At 36.6% G+C, this 25,864-nt stretch overlaps 1 protein-coding gene across 8 annotated transcripts in view; it reads left to right on the top strand.

Moving 5' to 3' along the window:
• LOC139995858 (uncharacterized) overlaps nt 1–25,864 on the top strand; it is a 128,491-nt gene that overhangs the window by 92,183 nt on the left and 10,444 nt on the right. For 4 of the 8 annotated variants that reach the window (XM_072019745.1, XM_072019749.1, XM_072019744.1 and 1 more), the window contains 16 exons: nt 486–624; nt 10,571–10,687; nt 11,414–11,591; nt 12,702–13,066; nt 13,355–13,584; nt 15,812–16,913; nt 17,311–17,433; nt 17,641–17,973; nt 18,353–18,664; nt 18,793–18,958; nt 19,244–19,419; nt 19,613–19,942; nt 20,028–20,140; nt 20,208–20,334; nt 20,557–20,842; nt 21,945–22,268. In XM_072019745.1, coding sequence (XP_071875846.1) covers nt 486–624; nt 10,571–10,687; nt 11,414–11,591; nt 12,702–13,066; nt 13,355–13,584; nt 15,812–16,913; nt 17,311–17,433; nt 17,641–17,973; nt 18,353–18,664; nt 18,793–18,958; nt 19,244–19,419; nt 19,613–19,942; nt 20,028–20,140; nt 20,208–20,334; nt 20,557–20,842; nt 21,945–22,268 — 4,421 coding nt within the window. The remainder of the gene's footprint in view (nt 1–485; nt 625–10,570; nt 10,688–11,413; nt 11,592–12,701; nt 13,067–13,354; nt 13,585–15,811; nt 16,914–17,310; nt 17,434–17,640; nt 17,974–18,352; nt 18,665–18,792; nt 18,959–19,243; nt 19,420–19,612; nt 19,943–20,027; nt 20,141–20,207; nt 20,335–20,556; nt 20,843–21,944; nt 22,269–25,864) is intronic. The other 4 variants (XM_072019751.1, XM_072019750.1, XM_072019748.1 and 1 more) reach the window with 3 other exon arrangements.

Below are 25,864 nucleotides of genomic sequence, written 5' to 3'. Positions count from 1 at the left end.
TCAACGCGGAAACGTATTACGTCCGTTTTATCGGAGAAACTTATCGACATCGTAGTGATAATTCGTTAAATTGTACTATAGCCGTTACTATAGTACACCGTCGAAAATGACTACACAGTGACCCGACAAAATGACTTTATCGCTCGCCACGATATTTAATACGCCAAGAATTTCGCTCTACCACAATTTAGATATTAATTTAGATATTGGATACTCAATGTTTGCTTCGTTTCAAACGATAGTCTATAAATCGAGCCTTCCAATTAGACATTTGATAAAAATATTATCGCGTTAAATATATTTATATATCTTTTTTTCTTCTATATACACGATTCTTCTAAGAATAAGAGAAGGAACGGAGAAGGATAAAGATTAATTTAATTGGAAGCGGCGTGTCTTCTATTTCGGAGAACAACTTATCGATAAGAATTATGAACAACATGGTCGAACGATTCAATGATCTGTTCAATTTTGATTGTTTACAGTAACAAGTGCCTTAACGAAAAAAGACGACGGAACCAGGAGAACCTGTTTATCGACGAGCTTGCCGAGCTGATTTCCGCCACGGACATGAGCTCTGGCAAGACTGACAAATGCCAGATCCTTCAGAGAACCGTCGACCAGGTAAGAAGACAGATCTGTACGTTTCTGCCTTTCAAATGGCCGATCGATAAACTCAACAGCGAGTCCTTCGAGATTCGATCAAAGAACGTACTGTGTAATCGAGGGATTCGTTTTCTTTCTCCTCGTGAAAAAATAAAAAAAAAAAAAAAAGAAAATCGCTTTTCAAATATTATATATTCCATTACTTGCATTTAGATCTCTCTTTGTCGTTTCCTCTTTTTATCGCTAATACGGATTTTCTTTCCCCTTCTTTCTTCATCCAAGTTCGTTCTGCTCTTTGATTATTTTACCAGATTAAATTTTGTTGTACAGACCGATTTTTCGTTTGGTTGTTAAATTGCTATTTTATCTTCTCTTCTGATCGAGTACGTATCGATGTTATTTAGATTGTTACATTCTCCTTTGTGCAGTTATTTTTAATTATGATAAATCGTACATGTATTTTCAGTACGTTAGATTGTTATTTTATAAGCTATTTCAGGTGAACATATCCTGTTTTTTTCTTTCTCTTTTTATTCGTTGCTTCGTTTAACACACTATGAAGCTTAAAGCATAATTCGATCTTTCTTTTTGCTCCTTTGCAAAGGAGAAATAGTATCCCGTTTATAGAACATAGGTATTAGCGTTATCGATATAAGATTTTTTAATTTTTTATGTATATTGCATTGGATAAAATGAAATTGCAAGCATAAAAGGAAGAATTTTCTACAAATTTCTATTATCGTTCGAGAGCCAATATTTCTTGCAGTCGTATCTACAAAAGTACCATTATGAGAAACTTCTGAAAGCTTTAACCATTGTATGCAAATAACGTCTATCGTTCGAGTTATTAACTTCGTTATATCGTGTTTTATTGTTCGATGTGAAAGAGAAACTTTTATATGTTATCATTATAAGCCTATGTTAAAGTCTGATTTAGAAATATTACAACATTTTTCAAAATAGCACGTTAACGGTGCTTTAACAAACAACACGTTACCACAACGCTTATTACGTCAACCAGGTGTAATTCTCACACGTTTATGTCGTAATTCGTTCGTTCGCGACGTTGTTCGTTCTTACGACGAAACACGAACGAAATAGATGCGAATTATTTGTTAGAACGAAGAAAAGAGGCGAACAGCAACGGTAGAGAACAGAAAATCGTTCGTTGTCGAGTCACGCGTAGGGCGAAAGAACTCTTATCCAAATTCGATTCTACGTTAGATAAACGTTCAGATATCTGTTAATCTATTTAGTGCATTGATACAGCGATAGCGCGTGGTTCACGGACTTAAGAAAGTTTCGTTTTTCGATAAACTTCTCGTTTGTATACTCTGTGTTGAAGTTGAACGGTGATTATGTTTCCAAGTAACGAAGTTGAAAAATTCACTAAAACGAAGTCAATCGATTTGGATCAATCGGAAAGAAGCGAAGCAAAAAAGAGCAAATTACCAATAGGTTACCAATATTTTTCACCGTTTATTTCGCGTTTCTGCCTTCCTTTATTCAATCGCAGTTTCCATCACAGAATTTTTTATTTTCTTTCCTTCTCGTTACTTTTAAACAGACATTAAAGGAAGGAGAAAGGAAGCGAAGGAGCGCGCAGCGCGGAATTCGTTCTTGCATTCGCATAAGCAAAGTCAAGCAGTTCTCGTAGTATGTTGCAAGCGTTCGTTCGATTTGATGTAAATTATACCTGAACGTGGCAAATCCTGACGTGTCGTACAGGACGCGTTTATGCAACCGTCTCCTAAGTGAGAGAATCGCGTTCGTTTCACCGAGAAAAGCGATTTTATAACGGGCCCAGGCGATTCATCGAGCCCGTGAAAATCGCCACGTTATTTTCCCCGCTAAACCTCGTGATCGTCGCTTTTCCGGTTTAAAAGTTTCTGTTTGAAAGTTGGAAGAGTTATTTTTATGTCACAGGGAAATTATCGTGCAACATTTTACCGGAGTCTAGCGACTCTGCGCGTTATTCTTGAACCGGTCGATCGATAAGGTATTTACTCGTGTATCATTTAAGTGAAATAAAAATTTCAACGCATGCGTCAAATTTTACATTGATTTCTTGCCTGTCTAGCCAATATTCGCGTTTCATTTATATTCGATCGTTATATTCTTCTCTTATTCTCTTTTATCCTCCATTTTTTTTTCCCGTTGCTTTTCATTGCTTTCGGTCCTTTCACAGAAATACGGCCGATTTTTCGATTACTCTCTGATCGCTTTTCACGGAAATTTTTCGTACGACTTTTAAAATTGTGCACACTATTATCGCCTATATTTTTGATCGATTTGTATTTATAGCAACGGTGTGTGAATTTTACCAGTTATACGAATTAACGATGAGTTATTAATTAGAAGCAACGTCGCATAGCAGGCGACTATTTAAATTATATTTTAAATAAAATTTTGCTCGTATAATGCTCAACGCTGGTATAAGATGATCTTCGTGAAATACAAAACCGAATGGGTTGGACCGAGTCAAAGGAGTAAACGTTGAGAAATGATTCGAAGTTTGATCTACTCGAAAACGTAACGCAATATCTAGGAGATTAAATAGAGTAATCAGTTCTTCGTTCTCTACATTTTATGCAATACATCATTTTATCGCGATAAGTGTTTTATCAAAACAGAACTTTGTACTACATCTTTGGATCCATTTCCAACTTTATGTTTCTTCTCTTTTTCCTTGTAAACACGTATCTCGATAAACGAGGTGTCATTTCAGTATTCTTCCTGCTAATTACTAATTTTCTTGTATTTGTTACGATTTTTCATATACCCCGACATTGTTATATTATTCGATAACGATTTCCTAGTAATTTTGCCATTCAAACAAAATCACATTTCTCTTAAGTATTTTTTGTTTTCAATCGTTCTTATCATTCATTATCTTTGCACCACAATGTTTAATGTTTCGTGCAAGGTTTCGAGCAACCACATTTATCGAATCACTTTATTGTTTGCACAGCTATACATATACAGTTGCATTATATTCATAATTAATTCTAAATTACGATAGAATCGAATAATTTTACGTGCATTTACGTGACAGTCAGATAATTCAATCGTGAAAATGCACGATCATCCGCTAAATTCGAATGATCATGCAGTTTCTCCATTCTAATTTGATAATATACAAAATGCAGTTGTGAAATTCAAGAAATTAGAAACCCTCGTACTTTGCAGATTAATCGTCCGTCGATGTTACGCGATGGAATCTTTTGTTGCAAATGCAAATGATTTTTCTTACACGTATAATTTAAAAATAGCGATAACATTTATGCGCACGTTTATAAAAATATTTAATAACGATTTATTTTAAAATTAAAAGCTTCACAAAACTTTATCGCAAGGTAATGTGCAGAGTAGTTTCATTTTCTCACGAATCATTCGATCGTTCCGAGGATCGATAACGTCTTCGATGAACAATTATTTAAACTTGAAAAATTAGTCGACGATTTAACGTCATCGTTGACTGTTTTACAAAGCTCGTTAAAACTGACCCCTTGAAACTCATTCTGCTAATATGCCCGGTCCATAGGAGGCGGCCGTTTCGTGATTTCGGATCTAGAAATCTTAGAACGTTGGTAGTGTATAACGTGGTGTAACTATGAGCCTAATAGCGAACGAAGATCCGAACTTGGCTGAAAGCAGGTTCGACCGGATTAGTAACGCGCCACCGACAAACTATGCTGTTCAACTTTCTGGAATAAATCGCAGATTTCTCAGTTTTTCTTTTCTTTTTCATCAACAATTCGATTATTGGTTCGAACGACGAAGACAAGTCGAATTAGATTAATTAATTAGCTGTGACGTGCTCGAAAGGATACGGAATACGCCACGCGACATTTTAGCGGAGCTTTCGCTCGGACACGCTAAAATAAAATCGGTAATTTCGAACGTCGTCGTAGAGAAAGGAGAGAGGCGCGTTTAGTTCGGTCGATTAAAAGCAATAAAAGCTGGAGAAGCATCGCGATGACGCGACGTTTCTTCGAGATCTTAAGAGTGGAGTGACTGCATTTACGAAAATAAACGCCGTCGTAAATCGCACGAGATCTCGATCCTATTATTCGAAACGAGACAACACAGACGTTTCCTCGTCCTTTCTGTAGATCGACAGATTTAAAAGATTCTTCCGCAACGCGTGTCACGATCGTCGAACTTTTCAACACTCGCGCGGTTCTTCGTCTGGCTGACAAATCCGTTCGATTATCGACCGTGGCTGAAGATAGTTGGCAGGGTTAAACAACCCTGTTAGCTGCAAAATCGTTCGATTCATCGTACGGATACTCCGATTCGTTTCTTTCATGTCGGCTCAGTTTCCAGGTTCTTTACCCGACACGTAGGTTAATGATAATCGAACCGTAAGATCTGACGTTTTATTTTCGCACGCTGCGCGATTAAGATGTTCATTCATCGCGTCAGGAATACGCGATGCGAAGTTGTTAGGTTCTTAAAAGATGTCCAGTCGTTTTGTTACCTATCTTTCCAGCTCGAGAACTGGTTCCAAAAGATTCATCTGCAGTAGTCAATAAGAACGTGCCAAGATACAGAGACCGAGAGCGGCGATTCCATTGAAACGTTCCGACAGTTTCTCCTAGATACTGTTGCGAGATACCATTGAAAACGCGCATTGCGTCGCTGCCCGGACGTTCAAACGTTTGCTGTCGTGCGCGCGAAATGCAGTCGAAATCTCTCGATTCTTTTTCGCATAATTCAACCGTGTGTGACTGCAAGTTTCTTAGGAAATGAAACGTGGCTCGAAATAAAGAGACGAATCACTGTTTCGTTCGGTTGGCCGGTTTAGATCCGCTGGAATAAATCAACGAAATTAGAAGATACATTTTTCGTTTTGAAGAACATTAAAAGACCAAGAAATAAGAATGAGGAGAAAAATGAAAAACAGAATGGAAAGAGAACGAAGGAACAAAGCGAAGTCTCCTTCGAAGAAGTTAAATGTACTCTTTCTCCGGGCTCTCGAGAAATTTATTTCTGGAAGGAACGAAATATATCGATAAAATAACTTTCGCCAAAGGGGAGAAAAAAAGAAAAGGAGAACGTGTCGTTCGAGAAGAAGACATTCTTATTCGCCCAATAACGCTTTACTCGCGTTGTCTTGACGAAACGTTTTTCTCCTGGACCGTATGGAAATGACTGATCGCGCTCGTCGCTATTTACAACAGGACAACGATTCGTTTTTTTGTCCTTGTTCCGTTCGGATCTGTCAACGAGGATAGCGCTGCGTGGATAAATTCACGCTAGACATCGTAACGCTCAAAGTCGAAAGGAACAGCTGAGCGCAGCAGTCTCGGGAACTACGGAAACTGCCTGTCGAACCGTTCGAAACCACGCTATTCTGCTTCTTCCTTTCTTCCTTTCTTTCTTACTTGATCGAATGACAATACCTCGGTTTATCAAAACTATGATCAGCAAATCTGAAAATTTTAAAGAATATGTTAGTCATGCCTGTATATTCTTAATCGATATTCGCGTTTCAACCTTTGTGTGTGTATGTGTGCGCGTGCGTGCGTGTGTGTACGTTTCCAGGTCGCGGTTACACGGCTGATGCTTTACGTCCCTCGATATTGGTGTAGTATCCGTTTGTTTCAGAAGCAAGACGCAGGCTCGATTAGTAGCCTGAAATAGATCCGCGTTACTGAGTTTAACTTTTGATTGATTTCGTCTCAAACGGGAGTAAAGTGTTTGAATGTCATTGATACTTTCACTCAATTTTATTCAAAATACATTTTTATATTTCCAGACAAATCAATTTTACGCTATATGACATTAATTTATTAGATACGCGTTACTTTACAGCTTGTTACTTTATAGCCTGTTACTTTAACGTTATATTACGAAAATATGAGAATAATAGTATTAACTTCGTTAAGCGAAGGTGAAAAAGGAAATACTTTGAAATTAATCGTGTTACATTGTGACGAGATAGTCGCGAAAGTAGCCACATGTATATTAGATTGGTTGAAAACACACAAAACGATAATGGTCTGAACCGACGTCTGATTGTAAGCTATGTGTCTATATACATTATTATACATACTTATAGAACTAGAGAGAGAGGGAGAGAGAGAGAGAGAGAGAGAGAAAAGGAGAGCAGGCATGGAAGGGGTTCGAACTTCCCGTCTGTTCTTCTGCATGTTAGTTTTGCGGTTCACGAACGAGCACATGTCGATTCTTCGCGCCAGGCTCGCAATATTCGGCTCGTTCGCCTTCTTCTTTTGCGAGACATATTGCGATTACGTTTTGGAAAGGAAATTCACGACCCTCGGTGAGCACGAAACTTTCTTCCGAGACGTGCTCGGCGTGACACCCTCGCAAATGAATTCCATAGATACACGAAGAATCGTTAAAAAAGTACTTCTTGAGAGTTTGTCACGTGACCTTGAATGACGTCACCGAGGCCAATAGGAAACCTTCCAAACGGCGTTATAACCCGAGCTACCGGAGCAAGAGTTCGTGTGACGTCATCTGCGCAGTAGAGTCGCGCGCATCCTGTGTCCAACGACGTGACCGAGGTAGAATCAATTGTAAATTTGCAGTAAAAGTCTGTATCGTTTTAATTTTCCCATCGTTACGGTAATAATGATCTTTCGATTTATCATCGAAAGTCCGTTTCGAATTTATGTTTGTCAATGTAGGGTAATCAGGAAGGAGGTTGATACATTCCCATCCCCGTGATCTCCTAGTTCTCGCCTTTCCGTAACATTTGCGTTATTCAATTATTTTCTACTTTGATCAACGATGTTCTCGATTAGGTAGAAACATCAATGATGATTCTAAAAGCGACCGAGGAAGAATTTATCGCGTGTGTCGTGCGACGGAACGGGAGAAATATATACGTTTTATAGCAGAGGCTAGCGGCAACGTCGCAAACCGTTTGTCGGACTCAGCCGCCGAGTCACCGACTTTTCGAGGCCACGGTACGTTGTATACCCGTGTGCTTAAATTCATTCCGATTACGAGCGCGATCTACCGGTGCTGGGAAATATGAGCTCAAGGACGAGCTTTTCCCGCACGCTTGTGCCCAAATCCCGGCCGGTAACGCAGAGATTTACTTTCCCTTCTTCGTTCGTGTTCTACTTACGGCTAACCTTGCGACTCTGAATGGCAGCGTTGCGGAGTTCACGCTTTTTCTTTTCTAACCGTTAACTGATTTTACACATCGTTCTAAGATTTATTATCGAACGATCTTCTACCAACTTTGGCTATATTTTCATTTTCCATATTTAACTAGGACACAGGAGTGTCAAAATATTATTATTAATTGCATAGTTCGTAGGAGAAAGTGACAGAGCATGTATTTTTAATTCATCCGGTGGCCTCCTTGAGAGTAACATTGTTAAAACAGAAACGTTAAATTAATAATTTTATCGACTCTCGCTCTGACAGTAACGAGTATATTTTGATCTTACTTTACTTTACTGTATTTTTTCTTATATAAAAGACAAAATATTTTTGTTTGATTTCCACAATTACTTTAGTCACGAAACAAAGTACAATCACGGTCTTAAGAACTGGTACGAAGAATAATAGTATGATTCCTTTTGAATAAATTTATTTTCCAGTTATCTACATGAAAACATTGGATAAAGCGTTTCGTTGACTCTTCTATTTATCTCTCATTTCTCATTAGTATTGTAAGTTATTTTTAGTTTTATTTGCATACACATTTTGTTCGAATGTTTTTTTAAAGCAGAAAGTGTGTAGGAATTATGTAGAATTTGTAAATTCAATAAGAAATATTTGCATTACGTTTAAACGTAAGTCTTTCTTTGCGATAATGTTTCAATTTTTAGATCCTAGAGCCTGTTTATAAATTAAACATTTAAATAAAGAGAACTTTCATAAGTAATCGTTGTACAATTATTTGAAAGAATATACATATGTTGTTGCATTTGTTTTTCGTATTGTATTTGTATTGTAACAAAAGATTCATGAGTAATTGTTTCGAACTTTTAATAGATAGGATAGATACAACAGCTTGTTGTATTTAATTATCGCACAAGGAGGAGGAATGTGGTTTATCAGGTTAAATATTTACTGTACGATGTCGATAATTGAGTAAGAATTAAGAACTTTTGTAAGAGTCACACGAAAATTGTGGACGATAGAAAATCTTTCCACTAGTAATTCATATATTCTATCCATTATTAGGTAAATTTAATAATTTTTTCTGCTTATTTAACAAATTTTTAAAATTATTTTTATTTGTGTGCTTTTATACTAAGAGCAGTTATTTCTATCATATTACCATTTTTCCATATTCTACGAGTTCATTTATCAAGTTTTACGATCGGAAATCAATCCTGAAATCAAATCAATCTGGCCATGTGTAATTAATATATAAAAGCTCGTTCGCAATGGAAATATAAAATTGTAACGCAATATGAAGTTTGCTGTTTATTTTGCGCTTCTAATTGCTCTATTTTAATAAGTATTTTGCTTGTGTTCGATTTGGAAAAATTCTCCATTCTCTATGTGTAAAGCTTGTTGAAAAATAGCCCCGTTCATTTTTCTGGATAATGCCATTGCATTTTTATCCGAATGTCTTGCGCAATGTTACCTTTGTGTTCGTTGCGGTATAAAGAAAGAATAATTTTTAATATTATTATGACGAATAAAAAATGCGGTCATTGTAAATTATTCATTACATTAAATTACGATATGTATGTATGCACCGTGCTATGTAATGTGAAATACAATATGCAATGCGACTTGCTGTGGTCACATGAAGTAATACGGTTTTGCGTTATTATTTAACAACTTGATAAAAAAAGATTCTTCGACTGTGATTCCAACGATATCGTTACATTATCATTTTGTTACAAATAAATTTTTACTTGTAGAATGGAGAAAACGATAACCGAGGAAGAAAACGTTTTTGTTATTATTATATGTAATAAATATATACGCCGAGGAAGGTAGAGTTTTATAATAAAATGAAAATTTATCTTAATCTTCTATTAAATAAATTTTACTTAAAATAAGAAAGCGATGATTTAGAACAGTATTTCGTTTTGTCAATTGTAATATAAGTGTTATTCAGAACGATATGACGTATCGGTTTATTTGAAGTAACAGCAATTTCAAATAATTGTGTCGTTTCATTATCTTTCTATTTCAGCTATTGATAAAAACAAGTCGCTAGCTTTTGGTCTTTTGTAATATATTCAGTCATTTTGGTCAAACGAGCAACGAAATTATACTTACTTAAATATCTCTTTCGTTTTGACTTACTTTCATGTGAAATAATCGATCGTTTTTGATAACGAAGCAGTTACCTAATAAAATAATTTATCGTTTGGTATATAATTTCTAAAATGTAAAGATCAATATAGAAAATGAAAAAAGGAAATTTAGTAAATCTTTTACAAAATTATTTATCGTTGTTTCCGGACAATTTGTCCTTTTCGGCCATTACTAGTAGATGCTATAGAGTGCAGTGTTGATTTAATCGGCATAGAAATGCAAACTATGTACATATGTAACGCGAAATCAGGGTTGTACTGTTTCGTTATCTTGACACGTGGAACTTCGTGGCACAGTTTACTGTTTTATTAAAATGAATTGGAATTTTTTTTCATATCATTATTTTGCCAATTTTTTACATTCTTAATATATGCGACATATGCAACTGGGATAACAGGAAATTAGTTCTTTTGTTTGAACTTATTACTGTGTCTTACCTTTCGTGAAATATTCTAATTTTATTTTTCATTGTCCTCGCCTTTAGAATTAAAAACGTCCAAGAATTATTTTTAACACGATTCAACACGAATATTCACATTGTTCTAAAAGTGTATATTTTTCTATACATTTTTACAGCAATGCATCTATATGAAAATGCTTTTATAATATATTGTTCAAGACGGTATATAATTTATCGACTTTACCGATTTAAATGTTATTAATACAGTTAATACTTTAACTTTATTTTTCACAGATTCGGCACATTAGGGAACAGGAAGGCTCGAATAGTCATGCGGTACAACAGGGAGAAGTGTCTTCTTCGAATCCTAACATACTGTCCAACGATCAAGTTGGTCCTATTTTACTCGAGGTACAACTCAATTTAAATCGAATCTCGTCAATCCATTCTGTTCTTGTTACTTTAGTTCATTGATACGTATACGCCCGGTGCATCTGCATCTGTTTTTCTTTTTTTTTTATTCCTGTTTACCGACAATTTATAACTAGATAAATGAAAATCTGCTTCGATAAATATCTGCTTTGTTAAAATTAATCAAATTTCCGGAATATAGAGATATATTAGAGATAGCGTATCACTGTAATCGATATATTGTTAACGTAACTTATAAATTAAATTAAAAAGACGTTAGATCGAATATTATTCGAATAGAATGTAGAAAATTATTTCAACTCAAGACGACCTTTTAAACTTTATTTATCGTATGCTCGCTTATGATTTCGGACATTTATTGATCATCTACCGATGTATAAATTGTCTACAAGACGAAAGATCTTATTTATACGAATAATCCAATCGATCTAACAACATCAGAAGTTAAATTCTAGAAATATTTTATAGAGTGAAAAAAAAAGAACTATGAATAATTCTTGAAACTCTGCAATATTGATTTTTATAAGAATCGAATAGAAGATAATGTAATGATCAATTAAATTATCGCATTTTCATACAAAGTCGTTTATCTAATCAATATTGTATCTCTTTATTAATCACTTTAGACCATCAATATCATATATGTATATATATATTCACATAGAATACTGTTAAAATCTAATTTACTCTGAAATTTTTGTCCAGGCGCTAGATGGCTTTCTTTTTGTTGTAAATACGGAGGGACGAGTGGAGTACGTAACAGATAACATAACTCAGTACATAAATTACACGAAGGACGATGTGCTCGGCAAGGATATTTATAATATTATTCATCATGGAGACCACAACACCTTCATGCCGAGCTTGTTGCCTATACCATTAGGTTAGTACGTTTTTCAAATACAATCTCGTTCTCATTTTTTTTTTTTCATTTTAATTTCAGTTTCCATTTTTTCTTGTCTTTTATTTCGCTTTTTTTTTTTTTTGTTTTTAACCAAAATCTGGAGGATACATAGAGACTAAGCGTTCTTTAGAGTAGAACGTGTTTCGTCCTCGACGAATACGCGACGAGTACACGATAAAACAATTATTTATGGTTGCTTTTCATATGCGTCAGGGATAGTTATGATAATGTAACTTTAGCATTTATTTACCGGGCGGTGTGCACGTGTACTTTTCAGTTTATCTTGCTTTGTTATGGAACTTCGATAGCGGCGCATCGGAAAGATTTATCTTGTGTAATGGAAGGAGACAGCTTTGAAATTCTGTAGCGCAGCAGAAATGCGATGCCATCGACGGAGCGCGTTGCACTTCGACAAGTTTGCCTTTTCCTGCTAGCTGTCAGGACACGTGAAATTTTCTTCGCTCGATGCTTACGTTAGTTTACACACTTAAGCTACTTTTTACATCAAATGCATTGAACTTTTTGATGTTCGAATAAATCACATATTTTTAGCGAGTTCTGGTTGAATTGCTTAATACCACGCTCTTTGAAAGTAACGACAGAAATATCTATAAAATATCCACTATATATATATATATATATTTTAATTATCACGTTCTTGTTTAATCGAATATGATATTCTAAAGAAATAATCGTAATAAATGTTTCAACCTTTCAATCGAAATCCTCAATTTTTTAATTTTTCAAAACTTCTTGTCACTTTAATTAAATTATATGCTACAAGTTTAATAGAAAATTAAACGCTTAAAAGAAACATTTTGTCACATAAACGAGTGCAGCTGATTTCCATCATTCCCTTCATTTTCATAAGCAATAATTTACATTTTTAAATGTATTCGGTAAACCTTAAATTACGATTAACTTTTATCATTATATTATTCACGTTTTTTACTTGCATAAAAGTCAAGTACAAATATTTCACAAAGGTTGAAGAATCTCTTCGTTCTTGTTTTCTTTTTATAAGTGTTACGATGATACATGAGATAACTGATTTGTCACATTTAAAGACAAGTTTCGTTTGTAATTCAGCCTGGATGAACGAGCAGCCGCCCCAAAGGAACCGTACCTTCAATTGCCGCTTCTTGGTGAAGCCTCCCGATGATAAAGAAGAGACTATGGAGGAGAAGCAGCAACGAGTATCAAAATACGAGTCTATGCAAATCTGTTCAGCTCTTTTGCCAAATAATAGTGATCGTCTGGAGAGCGGTGACGTATCGTCTGAATCTTCAGACAACGGTCCTTGCGTAATGTGCGTGGCTCGCAGGATACCCCCAAACGAGAAGCCCATTGGTACGCCCATCGAACAGTTCACCGTTAAGTTGGACACTACGGGGAAGATTATCGCGGTTGATGTTATCTGGTTATCGTCTCCTTACTCTGAGTACCTAAGCAAGGTAAAGAGCATGCCAAAGATTTCTGATATATTTGCTTTGGAACTGGCTATTTCTTTTAAATGCTAGACATTACGTCTACGTTATTCTTGACGCTTATGAAGAAATGATTTTATAGTTATTTAATGTAATTGAAGTCGAAGAATCTGGATATTTGTTTCTCTTTGGAGTTGTTTTGAAATTTTTTGAAAGTACGATAATCTAAGATTTGTGGTATTAACGTTAATAAACGTCTTACCTCGTTTGTAAAGTAGTACGTTGATTATAATTATTTGTAACGTTTTATTGCAGGAGTTAATTGGCACGACGATAAAGGACCTGTGCCACCCTCATGATCTCAGTAAGCTAACTGCACATTTGAACGATACGCTTCAAGTCGGTGAGAGTACCAGTGGCGTGTACCGACTACGCGTTAGTCCTGATAAGTTCCTTAATATTCAAACAAAGTCAAAGCTTTTCAAAGCAAATGTGATGAACACACTTGTTGCCGACTTCATTATGGCCACCAATACCATCATTGGGTAAGTTGAACGATCTCACGCGTATTCCCTTCTTACGTGTAACGTACGTTTTAGTCGTAAAACATAGGCGAAATATATCTTCAAGACTAATTTTCTCAGATTAGTAGTTTTCGGATTAGTAGAATCGGATTAGTCATTGTCTTTATAAACGTTCTATCTTACAAATGTATTACTTTCATAAACGGTTCTAAATTTCTTCTCTAAAATGTCACGTTTCATTAAATCTCCGTGAAATGAATATTTTAGATAACGATTAATCCGAGGTTGAATGTCTTATTACGTACATTGACTACCAAAGTATGAAAACCTAAAATCCAAAGCATCTGGAAAATGGAGTTAAAATGCGTACAGATAGGTTTTATTACTTGAACAGAACTAAATACAATCTTGTAAGTTGGAATGCTATGGTATTCAGTGGTATCGAATTAAGAGTAGTTGTACAATTATCAAACATTAGGATTACGAGGAGATACCGAGAATAAACCAGTAGAATCTCGATTATTACGAATTACGAGGTCACGAATAATTCAATTACGACCAGCAAAAAGTAACGAATAATCGTACGATCAGCCTATTTTCTATTAATCGATTGTTTGTTTAATCGTCGTATAATTAGAGTCGTTGAAGCTTTTCAGTAATCGACGTTCTGCTGGATAATTAAGTTAACTTACTAGTCCCTCATATCGCTTTACTACTGTTCTATTGGAATACAGAGGCAAGGGTGACTATATCTACACGGCATATTCTACCTATGAATTTCCCGCTGCGTTAGGTTTCCGCTAATATATTCTATTTGCCTAACTTCTCCGTGTTTATCTTATGGCTATTGCTTCAATAACATTCTCGGGCTAATTCGAAGGCAAAGAGTCAGAAAAAAAAAAGACGGATAAGAAAAAGAAGTACAGAAATTAAACGGAATTTGTTAGCACGTATTCCCACAAAATAACGCGATTCGTTTCAATTTGAAATTTATTATAGCTTTTTTTTCTCCAAAAGTTTTCTACAGACTTTTCGGTAGTGATTTTTTTTTTTTAGGTTTTTATGAGAGTCTTGCATGTTTCGCAATACACGGGGTATTTTTTCTCGGTGTTGGAGATCTGGCCACTCTTGAAATTGAAAACAATTTACTGCCCTCCCCCATTGTGACGTTTTACGATTACGATTTCGTTTATCGCTTTTATATATCGCTTTCTAACACTTCGTTTGCTAACAACTACTATGTATCACACACGCTGGTCTTAATCGTTATCTCATCACTCACGAATCACTCTTCTTCGTAATGTTCGTCTCCACACAATCACATTCTTCATATATTGTCATCGGAGCGGGAATGGCAAAGGTTAGAAGTGATACGGTACAACGTTTATTGCTGAGATTGTGCAATTGAAAGTTTAAACAACTTCTCACACGATCCTTGCCATTTCATTCTCGATTTACGAATTTCGTGACGTTTTATATTTGTCGGGGCAAACGGTGATTGCAAGACATTCGCGATTAGTTGAACTTCTTGCTTCTTCGGTTGAGAAAATTCTATTTAAATTATTAAAAAAGAAAGAACGAAAGAATTTGATTAATTTTATTCGACGAAGAGAGCGTAGAATATGAAATTAAAAGAAAGAAAGAGATTGGAAAGTCGAAGATTCGTAATTTCTTACTTATCGTATTACTTGGTAGTTCAGTTTCATCGAGAAAGATTATGGAAGTTGGTAAAGAGTTTTGCGCTCACCTAACGCGTTCAGGCTGCAAGTAGTTAGCGAAAGTAAGATTTACGATTATCATGATAGAATGCGGCAAGTCTTACTTACGCTTATGCAACTTAAATTAGGGTATCAAGGTGTAGCACGATTGATGCTGAAGGTTTCTCGGTAAACAGTGCGCGTGACGCGAAGAACATCATTTTTACACACTTAAAATCCTCTCCTCGAGTGCTATTTAACAACAATCGCTATCGGCTTGATACGATTTATCCATCGTTTCAGTCTTTTCGTTCGAAGGGATAAAGCGCATATCTGTTCGTTCTCTTTGAATCGCATTGAGCGTGTTTGTTTCGGGAGCTTGAAACCGGTAAACGCAAGAGATATTACCTGGCCGAGCACTGTTCACCGCGTTCAACGCAAACCGTTACATAGTACATAGTAATGCTTAGTGTTAGACTAAACCGAAAAAAAAAGTGTTTTTTATGGTAACTGCCAAATACATGTGTTGTTTTGTTTCTTGTCCATGATAGGGACAATGACTTAACGCCTATCGAGGGTGGTCAGCTTTCCAACAACAAAGTGTGCTCTGGACACTCTAGTAACCGTTGTGCGAATAATAGTAATAATAATAATGGTAACAATAACAATAACGTGGGTGGCCCGCTGATGTCCGTGGCGCATCTAAACGGTCAAGTGAGTGGTATCAGTAGTCGGGGGTTGGCGGGTACGTCGTCGCACACCGGTACCGCCGCGACATCGTCAAACTCGATAGTGTTTAGCGCGGCCGAGTCTTGCAACCCCCTGCCATCGCTGAGTACCAGTAATCCGTTCAACCACTTTTCGGGGAACATGGACTTGGAATTCGAGCTCTTCCCCAGTTCCACATGGGACTTGGATAGTAACAGCGGGTGGGCAGATAGGCCCGAATCGAGAGCGAGCGGGCCACCAAATTCACGACCATCTTCCCAGCCAGCCCCGACATCTCCGAGTCCCCAGGGAACGTTCTCCTCTAACTCGGCGGTGGCGCCTCACTGCAGTCCCCTACGCGCGTTCAGCCCGACTTCAGGCAACGCAGCTCACACCTTCAGTAATTCGTTCCCCTTCAGTCCGCTTCAGGAATCACAGACGTCCTCCTTGACCAACAGCGCTACTAGTAGTGTTAGTGCCAACGGAGCCGCCGGATTGACGCCCAAGAGACAGGATGAAGGGAAGACCGGATGTTCGACGACCAACCAATCTGCCATGGAGGCGAGCAACGCGAGAAACAACGCGACCTCCGTCACTGGAACTGCGGCCGTTGCAGCCGCTGCCGCAGCCGCAGCCGCGGCTGGCCAAACTGGCTCCACCGGCACCGTTATCGAAACTCAGAACAGTGTTGTGTCCACCGAGTCTGGTAGACTAAGAAACTTGTTGACCAAGGGGGCTAGTGCTAGTGAGGACAGTCAGGACAATACGAATAACGATTCGGAGAGAGAAAATAAACATAGAATATTGAAGATCTTGTTGAATCAGCAAGACGAGGACGATTTTCATCCCGAGCATAATAATAAAGTGCGCACGAGTCCTAGCAACATGCCGAAACCGAGCATGGAGCATTCGAAATCTTCGCTTGGAAATAATATGCTGTTACAGGTAAACAAGCTGATCATTGGCATCCAGAAATTCCAACTGGTATCGGACTGGTGCCAATCGGACTGCTTTCAACTGCTTCGCATTATCTTCTTTTTCTTCTTTTTCCTTTTTTGTTTTTAAATTCCTTATCGTTTCCCTAGCTTTCGTAGTGGACGTGATCAACCAATATATCTATTTTCTTTTATAAGTAGCGGTTCACTTCTTGCTAATTGCGTCATTAATGTATTAAATAGTATTAGCATATTGTCGATGGACGCTGTATCATATCTGTAATTTTATCAAAATGTTATAGTGTATACGGGGTGGGAGCTATTGGTTGATCGCAATATTCTATTATATAGTAATTGTACTTTGCTTTGTATAACTATTTTATTTCGTGTAATCTCTTCTTTTGAAGCTATTAAACGAAAAGAATGACGACGAGGACGAAGAGGCTCGCATTGGCTTAAAGAAGAGGAACGAACTTTTGCAACAGCTTCTGAAAGACCAAGATGACGAGAGAAAAGTACAAGAACAACAGGTAGGTAGCGATAAGCTTAGCCTCGATATAGTTTGATACTATGTAGATGTATGTACAAAATTATTCGATTTCATTCTATACAATATAATGGTGTTTTAGTTCTCGTTTCTTTTGTATAGAGTCTTTTTACGTAAAAAATGTTAAAGTTTAAGATGGAAAAATTGATAATGTTGTGTCAGTTTGGTTAATAAAGAGTAATTCGAATAGTGTAAGTCACAAACTCGGGAAGAGGATTCTCTGTTGCGAAGTCTTGGATTTCGGAACACGACGCCATCGCCGTCTCAATCGAGCGACAATGTCGGACACGGTGGTTCCACTCAAGTCGGTCAGAAGAGACCTGGCGAAGATGGTGACGTGAACATAGCCGCGAAACGACCCATGGATGGATCGCATCAAGTGTCTTCTTCTGGCACGTCCACTAACGCGACCAGCAAGCTCTGGGAGAGGAACAAGATGTTGGCTTCGTTGTTGGCCAAACAACCTCCTCAGCCAACCACTATCCCACCAATACCTGCATCTGTGATATCGGCTACCCCGCAGGTAATTAAATGTTTAATTATTTTCTAATTTTGTGAAGTGTTAGTTTTCTGATTATACCGATCGTGATAATTTTAATAGGTTCGAAAGAATGAACTTTTTATTATACATTATTGTATAATTTACTCAGTAAAATAGTTACCTATCTAGAAAATGATCCAAGCCTGATATTAATTCGCCAATATTTTCAAACTTCTCCATTTCACAAAATTTTTATAAGTGATTCTATCGTACATTTACTCTTTGCGGTGATAGCGTTGAATAGTATGTAGTTTCTTTTCTAAAAGTTGGAACAGTCAGTCCTTTTACTTTTTAAGTCTCAACGATTGAAATTGAACAAGACGCTTAAATAATTTACTGATATTCTCGTCTCTTATGTAAGGACAAGCTGCTTCGCATAGGATTAAAATCCCAACAGCAACAGCAGCAGTCGCAACAATCGCAATCCCAGCCACAACAACAGCAGCAGCAGCAGCAACAACAGCAACAGCAACAACAACAGCAGCAGCAGCAGCAACAGCAACAACAACAGCAGCAGCAGCAGCAGCCTTGGACAGGTGGCAGCTTGCAGTCGGTTGGTGGCAATAATACGATTACGACTACCGCTACTTCCGCACGTACTCCTCTCCAAAGCCAGTCGAGACAACTACCTCGCCAAACAACCAATACCTACCTCACTCATATGCTAAGTCAGGTAATATTCAGTTTCTTATATTATAAAATTATTCAATCGTTTATTATACTCTTTTGTTAAAATATTGCTTTTTGTCTAATTACAGAATAATTGAATAAATAATTACGAGACTTGTTACCTGTTTATAGCAACAAAGACCTCAAATTGGTCAAATAGATTCGGAATTTACGAGCAGCGGGGAGTATCGGCAAACGAGCACCGATCCCAGTGGTTGGGATAACCAGTCATCAGATCCTGATCTTTCCGATATCTTAGATCAAGTTATCGAGTTCGTGCCGGATGAAGCTATCACAGGTATAATACAATTAATTATTACTGCCATTAAACGCATGAACCGTGTCTAATATATATTCGCCTTTCACTTCTTTATGTTTAATATATTTTAGATATATAACTGTATACCTTCGCTGTCACGGCATAATTATAAACCTTGTGATTTTGCTTTCTTTTAATGATGCTTCGTACGAGAGATACTCGTTAGCAGTAAGCTAATACACTCACGGGGGGTTATTTGTGCAATTTGTTCGCGTGTGACAGCGAAAGTAATTATCATTATAGATAATAATTTTTATTCAATAGATTCGTCTGCGATAGCAAATCTCCTAGATGCAATCGAAGCACCGCAAAACAACGCGTTGAACGAGAAGATGGCGATTAACGCTATACAGAAGTCGTTGATGTTATGCGAGACTGCCGTAAATCCAACGTCTTCCACCATAACAATTCCTGGCACGCCTCCAGCTTACTCTACAGCAGTAAGTTGATATCCTTTTCGCGCGTATTTTTATAACGCGTCTGCGATAATCGTAATATACGTTTAAATATACGTACATATTACTTTTAACATCGACCGTTCTGGTAGCTCTATCGATATTACTTGTCGCGTGTATTCGTTACACGGTATTACATGCTCGTAATAATTAATATTTATGAACGATATAATTTTAGTTGGGTACCACCCCTGTAACGACGAGTCATAGTTACCAGCCACCACCGATATACCAACAACAGTCAAGGATGAGGTTTAACACGCAACCGGGCGTCAGGCAGACGACCGCTCAATTCACGCAACAGCAGCAATTACAAATGCAACAGCAACGGACGAAAATGATACAACAACAACAGCAGCAACAGTTGAAGCAGAGGTTGCTACAGCAACAGCAGCAACAGCAGTTACTCATTCCTTCCAATGCTACAGCTACGGACCAAATTACTACCGGAATTCACAATATCGATAATCTTTTGAACAATACTGTTGCGCCAAATGTATCGTTACAGGTAATTACAGAGTTAGTCTTGAGTTATTACATAATCACGAATCACAAACCTGTTACACGCAATTGATAAATTATATTGTTCTCAGCGGTCGAGTGTTCCAGATTCACAAGTGTCTCCAGGTTATGGGGGATCCGTCCAGATGCCTTCCGGTCATCGACTTGCTCATTCGTATTCTCATCCTTCAACGTTACCACAACAGTAAGTTAATAATTAGTAATATTAATAATTATTCTGCAAATATCTGACGTTCTTCGTTTGTTTCTAGCCCTATTGTAAACAGTAATTTTAACAGTGGTCAACAAGTGTCTGTGGCAGCGCGACTCTCGCCGCACTCTCCGGCTGGTATTTTGTCGTTTTCCCACCCTCAGCCGTTGTCGCCACGGGTGACGCAAGTACGTTTCAAGAGTCATTTAATTAGACAAGGCGTCCTAAATGCCTGTTGCGTAGTTTCATTTGTATTTTTAAGTTTTGTTTTTATTTTATCGAGAGGTTCGCGCGCGCGTCGTTTCTTAGAATAATTTCCATTGTTTACTTCGTGTCCCGTTTATATAATTGACGTCCTTGTTTACGTACGACACGAGTATTTAATTTTCCTTTTACGTTTTGTGATTAAGGGCAACTATGGTAATACCCCGAGATTATTCACCGTTAACCAGGTGAGATCGCAGCAACAACCTACCGCGCAGCAGCAGTTGCAGCAACAGCAGAGATCGATGCCGTCGCCAGGGACTCCAGCATCTGCTCGGCAGTCTCCGTTTCCTGCGGAAACCTTTCCCCCACCTACGTCCCCCACAGCCAGCCAATTTCCACCTGGCCCTAATCCTGGTGCTCCAAATCCTTCGACCCAATATCGGTTGCAACGGACCACTTCTACACCTTCAGCTACGACTCAGTTGCCAGGTAGGTTGATATTCTGTTCTCAATTCTTCTTCGTTGACGGTGTAATTATATATTACGAATATTTATAATGAGACTTTTTTTCGTTCGTTGCTACTGATCACGCAGTGGTGCATTTATTACGTTTAAGTCGTAACATTCCATAGGTTGTGTGATATTTTTTTTTTTATGTGATCGTAATACGTAAAATTATACCGTTAGTATTTACGAATTGTACATTTAAAGAAGAAAGTTTGTAGGTACTTTTTAATGCGTAATTGCAAATGTATATATTAACTTGAACCCGTATTCTGTGCAAGGCGTTGAAAGACTCTAAGACGGTGATCGCGTTGTGATTTCGTTCGTCGTGTCGGTATCGTCAAATATATTCAATACTCTATATTAGTGTGATTAATCTTAAGTATTAATGCGAATAAACATATATAATACGAATACGAAACAGAAGGTGTGATCTAAATATATGTATCTTGTCGACGCGTACGTAGGTAAGTATAAAACCGATTCCAATATGTGTTTCTCTGTTGTATGTTCAGAAACGGAACAAGTACGTTTAGATTAGATAGATATGTGTCTAGTTAGTTATTAGACATTTTTTTACATCAGTATTTTTCAACTTGTTCTAATTTAAAAAAAAAATAATATACATTTATTTTTTCGATCTCATTTTCTATTGATTTTACAATATATATATATATATATAATATATATATATATGATACATCTAACATTCTCTTAAAACTAATATGATATTACAAACAATTTTTTCTAGTATGTCTCCGATATAAACAACAGTTTATGACTGCGAGAGAAAATATTAAAAAAAATTTAATCGAGTTTAAACATAATTCGATGATAATCCAAAGAAAAGAGGAAATAGTGCATATAAAGTATAATAATATAAAGTAACGTGCATTTAATATCCGTATTGTTACATACGATTACATATTATAAAACGAAGAATACGAAGAACTTGATCAAAATTATATTATATTAAACGTATTCCAATCTCAAAGTGGAGCATGGAGGAAAGCTGGCTAGAAGCGCTATAAACGCTTTTGCTATGAGATTACAAGAAGCAAGGAGATAGACAAGCTTGATGTTGCAGGTGGGGTAGGTTCGCCCCGGCACTACGGCGGAGTGAGTAAGGAACAACCTCTTCTTTCACCTAGTCATCCACATTCGGGTTGCAACCCGGCAACACCGACTCACAATCAACACAACGTAACGAATACCCAACAACACTTCTCCAACCAACAACATTCTTCTATGATATACCACACGACCGCCAATACTATCAACACAGCTGACATGCAGAACAATCAGTTCTGTTACGATCGGACGTCTGTTCCACTCTATTCGTCAGGGCCTGGGGACACGCAGGATGCCAGGTCTTTGCCTCCCGGTAATCCTGTCAATCACCAATTGGGTGGTAAGTCATGTGACCACTTAATGTCATGTGACCATCACTTCGTCATCATCACACCCCCTTCCGTATACGCCCTTCTTTGTATCTAAAATACCTCGTGTCACGAGATCGGCTACAAAGGCATGAGACATATTGTGTTCTTTTTTCTTTTTTTTTTTTTTTTTTTTTTTTTTTTATTTCGTTGATACGTGGGAAAGCACATCATTCTCTATTCACCATCCACCCATCGATGTATCTACCTAAGCAACTGTAAATATGACGATCATACAAGCTGCAGCGTTTTTTCATGCGTTCAATGTACCCCTTCACTTTTTAGACGCCCTGTATATTTCCTCTTGTACGTCTCATATGGGAAGTGGTGCTTGCTGTGTGGCTAATCAGATGCCGTGAAATATCCTGTGATTTGATTAGAATCAATCGGATCGTTTCATCTCGAATTCAACGACTGTTTTGCTCTCATGCATTTCCATTTGCCTTTATTCATCAAGATCATCAAGACATCATTCTTGCTTGTTAGATTGCAATTGGAACGATAGAGTTATGCCTGTACCACTGTCGTTTAATAGCATTCCTACGATTCTTGAGATTCGAAGGATTCTTTGTCTTTTTCAATTTTGGCTACGTCCTGGTGTCTCGCTCAGTTTCGAGCTTTTTCGAGCGATCAGCGAAACAGACCATCGTCATAATTCTTTTTCATGTCTCTTTTCTGACGATCATTCCTGTCGTGTATCTCATAAGAGATGTCAACGCAGAGTAGCGTATCCTATCGAAATAGCGTTAAATGTTGCATGGTGCTTTTGTTTATAGTTTGAGAGCCGACTATTTTCGTAATCATACCAATGGAATGTATTCTTCGTTTACATTGTAGTATGGATTTACGAATTAAAGAACACTCTCATCCTGTCCTTTTTCTGTTTCTTCGGTTTCATTTGAAAGATACGTATACGTTACTTGAGAAGAAAATCGTGATTTGTAAATCACGAGTTTCGCAGAAATTTAATTTCTGCAACTTACTTTATACACATAAATATACTTTCGCGTTAACTAATTTAATAATCGAGCATTTTGTTCATAGTTCAAAAGATGGATAGAAAGAGAATATTTGTTGATCGTTCGACTTTGTAATAACAGAAAGATGCGAAGAGTTTATACTAAAAAGATTGAAGATTAAATTTTCTAAAAGATGAAATATTCATACGAGTGACGTATTCGAATTTTTTCAAGATAACGTGATAAGGAAACAGCTACCATTATATAACTGTAAACTAACTTCAACGATACCATGTTCTCATTAGATGTTCCTTTCGTTCTGTGAATAACAGTCCATATGTGATCCTAACGACGAAAAATAGTTAGACTTTTCCGTACCAAGGACTTTGTTAAACGTTTGTCTGTCGAAACACGTACATTTTGTAAAAACGTGACAGAATGCCTCGTGTCTCTGGGGTAAAACGATTCATCTGTATTTTACGAGAATCGTGATGTAACATAGTACATATTCATCCCCGTTTACGCGATACACCCCTTCTCACACTGATTTCAGCGATACAAACATAATGTTCGATTCTGCACTCTACCTCTTTTTAGCGATATAGAGACTACACTTTCCTGTGGTGATTGTAGACACTGATGTACTTATATGTAATGACATAGTAGATAAGTCAGTAGGAAAGACTACCCTTTGTATCATATCTTTTTAGGTACCTTTCGTATGGCTCGTATGCGTTAAAATCACCGTACTGTTTAAGGTGGACCGGAAACGGAAGCGGGCAAACCATGTGCAAGTTACGATACTCTGGATGTTATCTAAAAAAATGATAATCGTAGTGAAAAAGACAGCTGATAAAAATATAGTAAATGATAGAAACGGTAGTTCTAATATTTACATACAATTGATTTAACAATCAATTCTAACGAATTATGGTTTATAATTCGATTAAAATAGAATAGAATTTTTATGAAATAAATCTGTTAACCGATGTTACGACTCCTGTTGTCTCATACAGCGTTTCGAATCGTATTGTTTTGTTCGTTGTTTTGAAACATATATATGTTTTATTATTTTTATAAAAATTTCATTTTTTCCCTTTAAATACATAGAAGTAATTTGACATTTGGAATATTATTTGGCACGATTAAATGAAAATGATTCTTTCGAAAAAAGATCAGAAAGAGTGATGGAAAATAGCTCTTTGAGTGCTGATTTGCCCATTTCCGGTTCAGAACGTATTTACACTATGTATTTAGTGACTACCTCCGGCACTTCCGGACCACGTAAAGTAGCGTCACTATCACTTGCACCACATATATGAATTTTGTGTTACAACTAATATATTATCATATTAATATATTAAACATATTATTATCTTCCTATCGTAAGAGTGAATTTTTTGTATCAATGAAATTAGAAAAGAAAACAATGATAATATGTAAAAGCGAATTGCTTGCGAGTTTCCTTTGCTTTTTCTTTTTTTTTTTTTTTTTTATTAAAAATTTAGTTTAGCGTTAAAAGTAATGTTCTCATGAATTTTCGACATTAGTTGAAATTCGAATGTAAAATTTCATTATCGTCTAGTCTATAAATTTTAATTAAGATTGTGAAAGTATTTCATTGTGGAAGCATACATTCAAGTGAATTAATTTTGCATATATCGGTGTAATTTATACTGACTCGAGAAAATCATTATTCATAATTCTCAACTGTCTACATTTAATTTTGTATGCTTGTTATGTCATGCTGTTTCGTTTCTCTTCTGTTTATGTTCTTCATCGATCTTCGATCCATTCGTGATTTTTATTCGTGCGTATCAATTATTTTTATATGTTTGTAGCATTCTTTATATGTTGCGTTATTTTTACAATTGGAGCATGATCAATGCAGACGATTCTTTCCTTTGCTTTGGTTCGATATAATCCATTTGGTTTTCAGTTCCGATCGATATTAACAAATTTTTCTATTCTATGATTTTAATTATTTCATAATTTACGAATATATCTACATATTAATGCATTATTAATTTTTATTTGACTTTTTTTTTTTATAGTCTTAGTAGTCTTATTGTTAGTCTTAAAAGTAATCTTTTAGGATTATAATCACATGTACCAATTGTTAATAGTACTACTACAAAATGTTAATATCATCGATAAACTTAAGCTTGTTTGATATTTTTATCAAATTGCGCGCGAATGAAATGTACGAAAAACTAAAGCACTTGGTCGCTTTAATCATTCTCCAATTTCCACTGAACTTTCATCCGTACGGTACAATAAAAAAAAAAAAAAGAAAAAAGTGTGAGTCCACGGTTTTCAGAACCGTGCGTATATCTTAATAACGAAACTAAGAAGATATTACTAACAACGACGCATTCTCATGTACAGTACATCGAGCTTTTGTGATTAATCATTGTCACTAAACGCAGTGTTACTAAGCATCGTCGAGTATAATTTACGTTAAATGTTTTTCGAAGCTCTATTTTATACGTGTGATCTTAAAACAAAAACAAACAAAAAAGAAAAGAAAAGAAAGAGGAGAAGAAGACAGAAAAAAAAAAAGGAAAACTCAAAGCTTTTTGTACGGCGCTCCTGTAGCGAACGAAGCT

The sequence above is a fragment of the Bombus fervidus genome, chromosome 16, assembly GCF_041682495.2.
Source record: "Bombus fervidus isolate BK054 chromosome 16, iyBomFerv1, whole genome shotgun sequence".
Lineage (NCBI taxonomy): Eukaryota > Metazoa > Arthropoda > Insecta > Hymenoptera > Apidae > Bombus > Bombus fervidus.
The sequence above is the reverse complement of the archived record's forward strand: the minus strand, read 5'-3'. Positions and strand labels throughout refer to the sequence as shown.